At 53.3% G+C, this 12,033-nt stretch overlaps 1 protein-coding gene across 1 annotated transcript in view; it reads right to left on the bottom strand.

Moving 5' to 3' along the window:
• TBX5 (T-box transcription factor 5) overlaps window positions 1-11,685 on the bottom strand; it is a 38,099-nt gene extending 26,414 nt beyond the window's left edge. The window contains exons 1-6 of the mRNA XM_062504344.1: window positions 11,646-11,685; window positions 9,003-9,178; window positions 7,195-7,289; window positions 4,544-4,663; window positions 3,345-3,492; window positions 1,220-1,372 (exon numbers count right to left, since the gene is read on the bottom strand). Of these exons, the coding sequence (XP_062360328.1) occupies window positions 1,220-1,372; window positions 3,345-3,492; window positions 4,544-4,663; window positions 7,195-7,289; window positions 9,003-9,178; window positions 11,646-11,685 (732 nt within the window). The remainder of the gene's footprint in view (window positions 1-1,219; window positions 1,373-3,344; window positions 3,493-4,543; window positions 4,664-7,194; window positions 7,290-9,002; window positions 9,179-11,645) is intronic.
• Between the last annotated feature and the right edge of the window lie 348 nt (window positions 11,686-12,033).

The raw sequence follows: 12,033 nt of genomic DNA, 5'->3' as shown, positions 1-12,033 counted from the left end.
GTGGAACACTCTTTCTCATGCAGCCCAGCTCTGCTCTCTGCAGCTTACTGGTCAGCTGATGGATGGAGGAAATGCAGTTGTTTCACACGGGTTTAGGAACCTGCATTTCCAGGAAAGCATCCAGGATTTCTTTGGGGTGCTAAATGACTTTTTTCTGTCTGAGAAACCATTATTCTGTCGGGTACAAAGGAGCCATCCTACCTGCCTGCCTGTAAGTGCAAGTTTATAGTAAGCACTTTCAATGCGATTAAGAGAGGAATTTGCTGTTTTGCTGAAAGAAATTGAGTTTTCACAGGACTGTGCCCTAGAGAAGGCCTGTGACAAGGGACAATTAGTGAAAGACATCCCTGATTCATCTGTGGAGAACCACCCTGCCACCAACCTTCAGCCTTCCTCCTCCTCTGCTGCGTGGGGAATCACAAAACCAAGCAGGGAAGGAGCGGGAACAGCGGGCTCCTCACAGAGGGGCAGCGACAGCACGCCAAGAAAACCCTTTTTCCACCCAACCCTTTGCTATTCCAGCAGAAGACAAAGCCATCCCGTTATTTTCGTGCTTTGTTTGCCTGATCTCGGGAGCTGAGCCTCCCTTTCCTGCCCGGGCCTCCCGGCTGCCGAGCCCGCAGCCCCCCGTGGGCAGCCGGGTTATCAGCGCCCGGCCGCGGAGGGGAGCGCCCGGCTCCCTCCTCCAGATTAGGAGCCTTTGACCCACGGGGGGGGAGAAGATAAAGCAAACTTCCTCGCTTGGTCGTCTCCATGTGAGCAAAGCATCCTGGTGAGCTCATTCCCACTCCCCGGCTCGCCCCGAGCCCGGCTTTGGATGTTTTGTGTGGCCAGGAATAACAGAGGGGATGGGATGGGGATGTGAGGAGAGAAAAAAAAGGGAAGGGGAGAAAAGGAGACGGGAGGAAGGAAAAGAGCAAGGGAGGGGAAAGGAAGAGGACAAGGAGGGGAAAGGGCAAGGAGAAGAAAAAGAAGGGCACAAGGAAAAGGAAGAAAAGGAGAGAGAAAGGGGAAGGAAAGAAAAGAACGGGGAGGGGAGATGAGAAGAAGAAAAGACAAGGGGAACAGGAGAAGAAAACGAAGAGGGAAGGGAAGGGAAGGGAAGGGAAGGGAAGGGAAGGGAAGGGAAGGGAAGGGAAGGGAAGGGAAGGGAAGGGAAGGGAAGGGAAGGGAAGGGAAGGGAAGGGGTTGGTTTGCCGGGGCCGGCCCAGCCCCTCACCTTGTGGTTCTGGTAGGAGGTGACGGCGATGAAGGCGGTCTCGGGGAAGACGTGGGTGCAGAAGGCGGTGTTCTTGGAGCCGAAGCCGTTGTTCTCGTCCGCTTTCACGATGTGAAGTCGGGGCTGGTATTTGTGCATGGAGTTCAGGATGATCTGGGCGAGGGGAGAAGGAGAGGACATGCCGTGGGAATGGAGGGGACGCAGCACGGTGCATTCCCCCCTTCCCAGGGCAGGAGAAGGACAGAGACCGGCAAGAATCCGCAGCCTCTTCCTCAAAACCTCTGTCCTTCTCAGGACCCACCTCGAAAGGCAGATTGAGGTGCTGGGCTCGGGGGACGGATTTCTCCAGAGACCCCCACGCAGGAGCCCAGCGGGGCCGGGAGGTGCTGTGAAAGGCGGCTCTCACCTGCTGCCCCCTCCCCAGCCCTGCTCTGCCACACAAACCCCGGAGGGGCCAGAACTGCTCCCCCAACACGTGTTGGGGACAAATGGGGGGCGCCGGCATCTCAACACCCCCAATCCCATCCCAGGGGGGTCAAGAGTGAAGGAAGAGCGAGGGAAGCGAGCCGGAGGGATTTAGGGATTTAGGGATATCCCTCCCGCCAGCCACCCGCAGAGGATGGGAAGGAGAGGACGGTGCGGAGCAGGGAGGGGCCGGCGCGCTGTGTTCCAGATAAAAAGCGGGCCCTGCTCGGTACCGGGTTAATCTCGGGGGAAGATGGGGGGCGGCGGCGGCGGGGGGCCGCTCGGGCCCGATAATGACTGCCGGACCTTGGCGACAGAGAGACGCAGCGCGTCCCGCCGCCGCCTCCCCCGTCCCGGGGGTTTAAGCAAATTGCTTTGACATCCAGGAAAGTCGTAGACATCAACGGTGAACGATCTAATGGTTTTTAATTTCATTACAGCTACTCTAATTGAGAGGCTCCTGGCGCAGCTCCTCCTCTGAAGTCCCTTATTGTCCCCTCAGCGTCTTCGGTTTGTTTAGAGGGACTTTTTCCCCAGAGCCGCCTGTTCCCAGCGGGGATGCCTGGCCCCTTCCCCCCGGGCCGGATCCCCCCCTTCTCCCCAAAAGCACCCCGGCTTTCCCCTCCCTCTTTCTTTCGGGAAACGTCCTGATCCCTGGGGAGCAGCCCTTGCAAACCCCTTTGCCACCAGCTCTAGGTAGAATGAAAATAAAATTCGAATTATACAAAGAAAAAGGAAATCAACCCCCGCAAACGGAGGTGCAAAGGAGAACTTGTGGAAGGACGCTCAGCACTGGGGTGGGCTGGGGACTCTGCTGGCTTCTCTCCCCTAAACCCCTCTCACTTCTCGGCTACCACGTGGGGGAGGATTTAATAGCACAAGATTTATCATTTAAAAGCGAAGGGAAAAAAAACCGCTTGGAAAAAATGAAACTGAAGTGTTGAAACGAGACTGGAGAAAAATCCTCTCTTGGAAAGGGCTGGTGGGATCTGGATTCACATATTCGTTCAGTTATATATATATATATATTTTATATAAATTATCATACATGCATATATATATATTTGCTCAGAGGAATTTGCATCTTTGGAGACTTTCGAAGGAGGGCTGTTCCTGGCTGCAGAATTCACACAAATTTTCACCCCACAAGCCTCGCAAAGACCTTTTTAATGCCCAAGAAGTTCTAGCGGGACTTCAGTTTTTCTAATTTTCTTTAATTATTGTTACTTTTTCCTTTTTTCCCTGATCGACGGATCTACGTCGTTTTAGGTCCTATTTCCTCCTCTACTTATGCCTGATTGATTTTACCTGTTGGGCAAATTCCCGGAGGCAGCGGGCGGATTTTAACGATCCGGGACTCCCCATGCGATTAAAATCAAGTACCAAATACTCAAGTAAACCAGGAGAGTTTCATGCACTCTCGAACTCCAGGCCCAGGGGTCTGGAATAAATTCCCACGAAACAACCCGAGTTGAAGGGTTTATGCTTCTATTTTTGGGGGATCCTCGGTGGCGCTCATCCCGCTCTCTCAGGGGTGAAAATACCACCCCAGCACCCCTGGATTTGAGGGTGGGTGACACCGGCACGACCTCGATGGTGGGGGACACCCCGCTTGGGTGCTGGACACGCACGATGCCCTTGTCCCAGCCCCGGTACTTACATGTCCGAAGGGATCGAGGTGGTTGTTGGTGAGTTTGAGCTTCTGGAAGGAAACCAGCTGCCTCATCCAGTGGGCGCCGGTAGCTGGGGAATCGGGGTGCACGTACAGCCTGCCGGGCATGGCCGGCTCTGCCTTGCCTGTCACCGACCTGAGTGGGGACACGGGGCTGAGCTGCGGCCGCGTGGGGACGGCCCGTGGGCTGCTGCTCCCCGTCCATCCCTTCCTGGGGCTCCTGCTGCCCGTCCATCCTTTCCTGGGGCTCCTGCTGCCCGTCCTTCCCTTCCTGGGGTTCCTGCTCCCCGTCCGTCCCTTCCTGGGGCTCCTGCTCCCCGTCCTTCCCTTCCTGGGGTTCCTGCTCCCCGTCCATCCTTTCCTGGGGTTCCTGCTGCCCGTCCTTCCCTTCCTGGGGTTCCTGCTCCCCGTCCGTCCCTTCCTGGGGCTCCTGCTCCCCGTCCTTCCCTTCCTGGGGCTCCTGCTCCCCGTCCTTCCCTTCCTGGGGTTCCTGCTCCCCGTCCTTCCCTTCCTGGGGCTCCTGCTGTCTGTCCATCCTTTCCTGGGGTTCCTGCTGCCCGTCCTTCCCTTTCTGGGGTTCCTGCTCCCCGTCCATCCCTTCCTGGGGTTCCTGCTCCCCGTCTTTCCCCTACCGTGAGCTCCTGCTCCCTGTCCATCCCTTCCTGGGGTTCCTGCTCCCCGTCCCTCCCTTCCTGGGATTCTTCCCACTGAGGTACCCCATACCTGGGGAGAAAAGGCATTTCCAGCACCGTTGGCTGAATTAACTGAGCTCTTTGGCACCTTTCCCGTCGGAGATGGCTCTCGCCGCTTGCCCGTTTAACCCCATCCTTCCCCCTGTCCCGATTCACAGCCCTCGAGCCAGGAGCAAAGAATCAATCCCTAAAGATCTTCCTGCCCAGAGATAATTCCCTTCCTTAATATAATTAAACCATCAGCTCCACAATAGCAAATAATCCCAAAACAGAATTCGGTAATTGCAACAGAATTTCTGTGGTTTCTCCTTTTTTTTTTTTTTTTTTTTTGGATGCATTTCTCTCCCAGGGGCCGTGGGAGCATCCCACTACGCTCCGGTGAGGCTCCTGCAGCCCAACACTTTACATGAAAAAAGAAGGACGAGCCGCTGATTGAAGGATTTCTCCCACCCGGGCAGCCCAGAGGTCTCGTCCCTCTCCCCCACGCGTGCCTACCATTTATTATCCGCGAATTTGTATCTGTGGTCATCCGCTGGTACGATATCCATCAACAGGATGTACTTCGTTTTTGGATTGAGTCCAGTGACCTTCACTTTGTAGCTGGGGAACATTCGCCTGTTGAATAAATAAACAAATAAATAAATAAAAGTATAAAAGCAGAGAAAGTTTGCCCAGGTGGTTCCGTGTGTGTGCGCGAGCAGGAGACATTGCAGGGGGGAACATTTAGCAAAAAATCCTTCCCGAGTGGATCTTCCCAAAAGGCTCGGGCGTGCCCTGCCCCTTGGAATTTGGGGAAAGTTTGGGTGGTGCTGGGTCCCATCCGAGGCACACAGGCTGATTTATCAAAACAAAATCAGAATTTCTAGACTAACGGGCTTTTTTATTCACCTCCTCGCCTATTCGTAGTTTTGTTAATTATTTCTTTTACCGAGGTTTTGAATCTCCGTTTTTTTTCAACGAATGTGAGCGTGAGAATTTTTGGAAGGCAAGTTAGTTCCCTCCCTCCATAAACCTCTGGAACGGGAGAGGAAATTTGCCAAAAAAAAAAGTTTTATTTTAAAAGTTGTAGATACTTCTATAAAAACATTATATTTATATATCTCTCTATAAATGTATATGTTTATAGAAGTACTTACTTTTCTGTATTACATATATAGAAGTAAAAACATTTTTAAATACATTTATATGAACACCTTGAGGTTCTAGGGACAGATACAGAGGAAAAAACCCTGCTCACACTCAGGTGTAAGAGAAAATCCGTGAACAGCCGAGACAGCAGCAAACACACCTGACAAATCCTTGGAAACCCTCGGATACACACAAGACAAGGGCTTTTCGAAATATTTTCCATTACTGCAAGGCAGGCACTTAAACCACTGCTGTTATTTTAGTTCGAGCTTTCCAAATATTTAAAAATAAAGCAGATGAAAATGGAGCCCTGGACTTAAAACACGCATAAACAACAAAAAATAAAATTTTTAAAAAACCCCCACACCTCTAAAAATATTGCTCTCTTCTGCGAGGCTCGGGACCTTATCGCTGCCGTGGGGCACCTGGGCTGGGCTTTAATTCGGTTGTAAAAAGTTGAAGGGAGGCGAAAAGCGCCCAGCGAAGGAAGCGGGCGTTGAACTTTAAGGTTTTACGGGAGAAGAAACCAGACTGCACCTGGAGATTCCATCGAAAACACCTGAGCAGCAGGACCAGGGACTTGGCCAACAACAAACACGGGCAATGCTGTAAAGGAGGAAACCCAGCCCGCATCTCCCCTCGAGCCCCTGCCCTGGGAATGTCTCTTTTATTGCTCTCCAGACGAGATCTCTGTCCATAGCGATTTTTGTTTGAAATTTCTGCAAGGTGGTTTCTGTCTCCCTTCGAAAGTAGGAATTTCTTTTTTTTAATCCTTCTTTTTTTTTTTTTCTCCCTATGAACCGGGGTTTTTTTTCGGGTGATCCCAGCACTGACTTTACCCCCTCCACTTCATCCCACGTCCTTTTGGGCACAAATCCCTTTCAAATCCATTTTTGCAGCAGCGAGGTTCAAGGGGAAGGCGAGATCTATTCGCTAAAGCTTTATCCAACCAGCTCGATATTTAATTTTCCCCCTCCCTCTTCAGGCAAATTTTGGAAGACCACAACAAATACCAGATGACAGAGCAAAATGAAAGTTTGATTCTGCCTTGTTGATTGTGTCCCTACAATTTAAAACTATTCCTACACGTGGAGGCTTTTTCCCCTTTCCTCCAAGGATTCTAATTGAAAATCACAACGAAAAATCCTCCCTCGGGCTGCCCCCAATTTGTTGATAGGACTGGAGAGACTCTTTTACTGCGTCTCGCTGGCCACTCTTCAATGTAACAACCCTCCACCACATTAAAATCCAGGAAAATGTAAAATCTCCTCCAAAATACCCGCGTGCGCATAGAAATATCTGCGGATCAGGTTTACACAGCCAGTCATGGAAACGATTAGAACCCCAATAAAGTTGGATTTGCAAGGCTGCCTATTTTTCCGCACACCCACGCAGATAAACACCCGCATAGAAATACATCCACATGATGTTTATTTGCGGACGCATCTATCTCTGCATCTAAACAGCTTTGTTATCTCGCTATAAACAGTAGCTTAAGACCTCATAGACTTTTAAAAGGGGTGAAGTGGCTGGGCTGGGAATATTCGCCCCAGAGAGAGCAAAAATAATAAAAAACTCTGTAAAACGGCATAAAACTTTGAGGGGAAAAAAGCAGAAGAGCCAAATATCTTCAATATTAATAATAATAATAATAATAATAATAATAATAATAATAATAATAATAATGGCCCACCAAGCTGCTCTAAACAAAGTTTGCTTTTTGGCCAAGTGGTTGCAACTCGCGTTCGCCTGGAAAGTTTCCAAAGGCCTGAAGTCGGAATTAATGATCCAACTGTTCTGGTTAAGAAAGAAGCCAGAAGAAACAATTTCTGCCGCGTCTGTCCAGGCAGGGAGGGCTCTCCATGGCCGGGCAGTGGCACACACACACGGAGGGGGCTCGGACACGACAGACGTGACCGTCCCTGTGCCAGGGAGGTGCCCAGTGCCCCCCATCCAGGCGGGTGTGTCCCCCGAGTCCCCGCAAACACGGAGGGGTCCGCGGACCCCCCTGCTCTTACCTCCCGGCCTTTGTTATGATCATCTCCGTGCCCACTTCGTGGAACTTCAGCCACAGCTCGCGTTCGTGCAAAAACACCTTGATGCCCTCCATACCCTGCGGAGCGGGGAGGGCACAGAGCGTCAGCCCCGAGAGGAACGGGGACAGCCCCAGGGGGAACGGGGACAGCCCCGGGAGGAACCGGGACAGCCCCGGGGGGAACGGGGACAGCCCCGGGGGGGAACGGGGACTGCCCCGGGGGGAACGGGGACTGCCCCGGGAGGAACGGGGACTGCCCCGGGGGGAACGGGGACTGCCCCGGGAGGGAACGGGGACTGCCCCGGGAGGAACGGGGACTGCCCCGGGAGGAACCGGGACAGCCCCGGGGGGAACGGGGACAGCCCCGGGGGGAACGGGGACAGCCCCGGGGGGAACGGGGACAGCCCCGGGGGGGAACCGGGATAGCCCCGGGGGGGAACCGGGATAGCCCCGCCGGGAAGCTCGCAGAGGCAAGGCCGGGCTCTGCGGACCGGAGCTCGGGGCATTCCCAGGAAAACTCTGTCTGAAAGCCGGCCAGACAGGGCTTCCAGGCCGGCTTAGGGCAGGCCTAGAGCGGGGTCCTGCGGGTCGTGGGGCCGGGAGGCGATGGCAGGGAGCCCCCAGAGCCGGCTCCAGCCGCATCCTCCCAGAGATATCCCCCGGCGCTCCGGCCCAGCTGCTCCCAGAGCCAAGCGGAGGAGACTTACACCCTCCCACGAGTGATTTACACCCCCTGGCTGCGTTCTGCAGGCTAGAGCGGCCTGGGGTGTCCCCCTGCTCCCCTCGCTCCCTGATTTTCCCTTTCCCCCGCAAGAGCTGCGAGCCCTACGTTTGGCACAGACGCCACCGTGGGAACAACACATCCCTCCACCCGGGCTGGGAGGCACGGGGGACACCCCTAGCCTAACCAAGCGCTTCTCCCCCTGGCTGAAAACTCAGCCGAAGCGCCCCATCAAACTTCGGGGATCGCTTTCCAAATGCCCCCGGTGGCCCCGAGCCGCCGGTGCCCGTCCCAGCGCCCACCCCGAGGGTTCATCGGGGGGTACCTGCCGGGGGACAGGCGGGGCTCTGCGGGGGGACCCCGCAGTAGGGATGGCGCTGGGAAATCTCCTTTGCCCGCATTTCTCCCCCTCCACTCCCAGCACGGGAAAGAAGCCGAGGGTGGCTCGGAGAGTGGAGACCCCGGGGGGAGCCCACGCGTGTCCCGGCAGGACGAGGGCTGAGGGGGGGATGAGGGACACCCCAAGCACCCCGTGTCGCTCTGGGGGTGTCCACGCGTGACAGCCGCTGGGCTGTGGGGTGCAGCTGTGCCCTCCTGGGTGTCCAAGGGGCACATAAAGGTGTGGACACACACACACACACACACACACAAACATATATATACATACATACATATATATATATATATACACACATAATATGTACATTTACATCTGTACAAAGGGAACCCCACTCTGTGGGGGTTCTCCCGTGCATTTGCCCCCTCAGGCACGGACTCTCGTGGGTGTGCGGGTGCCACTGCAGGGTGGGCTCCCCTCGCTGTTATTTCGGGTCCTGCTCCTCCACACCCCCAAAACTCTGACGGGCACGTCCCCACAGCTTTAGCGCTTGAGCACGACCTCAAGTAACACTAAAGCAGGACGAGGCCCACGGCCAGGTGAGGCTTTGCCCTCGCCTGGGGCCTAAAAGAACCCGTCCACGCAGCTGGGGAGAGGGCAAAACGTGGAGAAAAGAGGGAAATAAGCCAAGGAAACAGTGGCGGGGCTGAAGGACAGGAACGTGGGTGCTTACCTGCTGGGTGAAGGCTGCTTGGGGTGAGGTGGGCGACTTGCTGGTGGCTCCCAGCTGCGTGTCCTGCTTGGCTTCAGCCTGGAGCTCCTTGGCCTCCGAATCGGCCGGGGTGCTGGGCAGCCCGAAGCCTTCCTCGCCATCCGCCATGTTACGAGCTTCCTTCGCCGAATCCCCCACTGCAGGCACACATCGGGAGAGAGCAGAGATAAGAGACGCACAAGTCAATGCTGACGTTTAATATAAATCGAGATGTTTATCGAGCGGGGTGGCTCCGAGCGAGCCGCCCCGACCATCCCGGCACTCACTTGCAGCTGCCCAGGGAGGGAGCAAGGCCCTTTAACTTTGGGAGAGGGAGAAATAAAGACTTTTATTTATTATCGCAGCCCGCAAGGGATGATAGGATTTGGGGGGGGGGGGGGGGGGGGGGGTGGGGGGGTGGAGAGGGAGGGGAAGGGGAGGCGGTATTATTGAATGCATCTTTTGGAAAAGGTAAACAGCGCGTTTTAGGGCTGCCTGGCCCGAGCCAGGCACCCGAGGGGCTGTGGAACAAGCAGCTCATCGCACAAATGACTCCGGAGGTCGGGGGATTCGAGGTGGGGGCTCCAGAGCCTCCCCCGAGGCTTGGCCACCTCCAATTCCTCCGGGCTCGCTGCGGCCCAGGGGCTTTAAAATCCCAACTTTCCTCCCAGGGAAGTGGGAGCTTCCACGGCGCTCCAGTTTCAAGAAGGAAACACACCGCTGGCACACGAGGCTACTTCTAGCACCCAATTCCCAAGGAAAATTCAACTTCTTACACCTCTTATAAAAAAATGAAAAATTTTAGACGTCTGTTCTTCTCTTGACCCGGGCGGTTACAAGAAAAGCTACAAAAAAAGATACAAAAAGGATGGACGAGAAAATTAAAATATAAAAGTGCAAATAAATCAATCGGACAAACGCTGTGCGAGGTAACGAGGACTCGGGCTGGTGAACGGGGGGTGGAATTGGGGCTGCAGTGAGCTAAGCAGTAACATTTAAAATAAAACTGCACCAGCAGAGAAAACGAGCTTAAAAATTACATGGTTTATATCTGATGCGAGTAACCGCAGTGAGTTTTAAAAGCTGTATTTTGACTTAGCTTTAAAGGCTCTATCAGGAATGGTGAAAGTTTCATAGCAACACAAAATAAAATCCCGAAAAGATAAAAGCAAATGAATTATCTGTTAGGTTTTTATTGTTCTTAAGGAGTTCAGCGTTTTAGCTGCTTTAAAAAAAAATATTTCTTGCATGTTTCAGAGAAGAGGATTCAGTTTTGAAAGGCCAACCATATGGAGGCAATATTGGGTTTAAATACATGAGAATGTTTTTAAAAGAGTTCTTCGCCCTGCAACGATATTTGAAAGCTGTTAAAAATCAAGCAGAGAGAGCGAAAAAAAAAAAAAAAAGACAATTCTCCTTTAAAAGAGAAGGAAAATTAGGAGTGGAAAGGAGGGGGGAGAAAATGACCTTCCCCGCTAGCGGTGGGTAGCACACACATGGACCGATGTATAATTGAAAAGGACAAAAAGCGAGGGGACTGCGGGTCCGCACCTCTGGAGCTGCAGCTCGTGCACACCCGGCCCGTGCCGGATCCCTCCCTCCTTCCTTCCCTTCCTTCCCTCCCTTCCCTTCCCTTCCCAAAGGTTCTTTTCCCAGCCGCACACCCGAGGGCGAAGCGAAAGCGCGGAAAGTGCGCGGGGCTGCGGGAGCCGCTGCGCCGGGCCCGGGCCCAGCCCGTGGGGGCAGAGCCGCAGCTCCAGGGACCATTTAAGGCTTTTCTCTTCCCCTCCTCCTCCTCCTTTTTTTTTCTTTCTTTTTTTTTTTTTCCTCCTGGACTGTTGTGATGTCTTGTTTGTTTGGGTTTGTTTCTTCGGGCTTTTTTTTTTTTTTGTTCTTTTCCTTGGGAAGTGGCGCTTATGCATTTTTTTAATCGATTTCCCTCCCGCTTGGAGCAATGATTCCTCCAGAGCTGGCAAGGTTACAGGGTAGAGCGAGGGAAATTAATAATAAAAACCCCCAAAGCATGTTTATTAAAACAAAGAGGCACCCAGCCATGGCAGCGCAGCCCAGCCCAGCGAAGCCTCCTCGATGCTCTCCGCGCCCAGACATAATTAAGCAGATATAAAAATAATCATCATTTTAAAAAACAGAGGGTGTGACGACAAAAAATAACCCCACAACTAAGAGCACTGGCGATCCGTGGCTTCTAATTTCCTTGTTTTTTCCCCTTAAAAGAGCTTCTGAGAAGAAATGGAGCTTGACAGAACCAGGCCGCGGTGGCTGGATGAAAAATGCATCTCACACTGCTAAAGTAGCGCCGAGTGGGTTTGCGGGAGGAAAAAAAACACAAGGCGTGGGTAGGTGGGGTGGGGGGATTAAATAAAAAAAAATAAATAAAATAAAATCACCACCCTCTGCTTTTGTTCCGGCTTCTCCCCGGCCCCCCCAGCCCCACGGAGAGGGGAGGGGGCGCTGGGCAGAGCAGCCCCCGCTCCTTGCCCTGCTCCCCGCGGCTCCCGGGGCCTCGCAGCTCCCGGTGCCCCCGGGCAGCGCCTCTCGCTCCCGCACCCGCACACACAGAGGACAGACCCCGACGGACAGACATGGCAATGGAAGAGCCGTTACCTTGCTCGTTGAATTCCATGCAATCAATGCATCTCCACATATATAATGTGTGGGTCTATTTCCCCCGTTTGCAATGGAAATTACAATGGGATCAGGCTTCTCGTGTGCATATTTCCTTTTATTTATTTATATTTGCGGATCAGCATGTGAAAACTCAGCCTGGAAGAAAAAAATCTATCCAATGCGAGCTTGCTCCTCTCTCTCTCTCTCTCTCTCTGTCCTGCTCTCTCCAAACACTTCCAGGTTGTCAGACGCGCTAGAAAGGATCCTGAGACCAAGATAAAGCCCCCACCCCCACCCTTTTCTCAGCCTGATCTGATGCAGTTCTCCCCAGAACACTCTTGCTGCTGCCCACCTAAAAATAATTTCAAAATTAAAAATAGTAATT

Source organism: Cinclus cinclus, chromosome 17 (assembly GCF_963662255.1).
Source record: "Cinclus cinclus chromosome 17, bCinCin1.1, whole genome shotgun sequence".
Classification (NCBI taxonomy): domain Eukaryota; kingdom Metazoa; phylum Chordata; class Aves; order Passeriformes; family Cinclidae; genus Cinclus; species Cinclus cinclus.
This window is presented reverse-complemented; position numbering and strand designations above follow the sequence as displayed.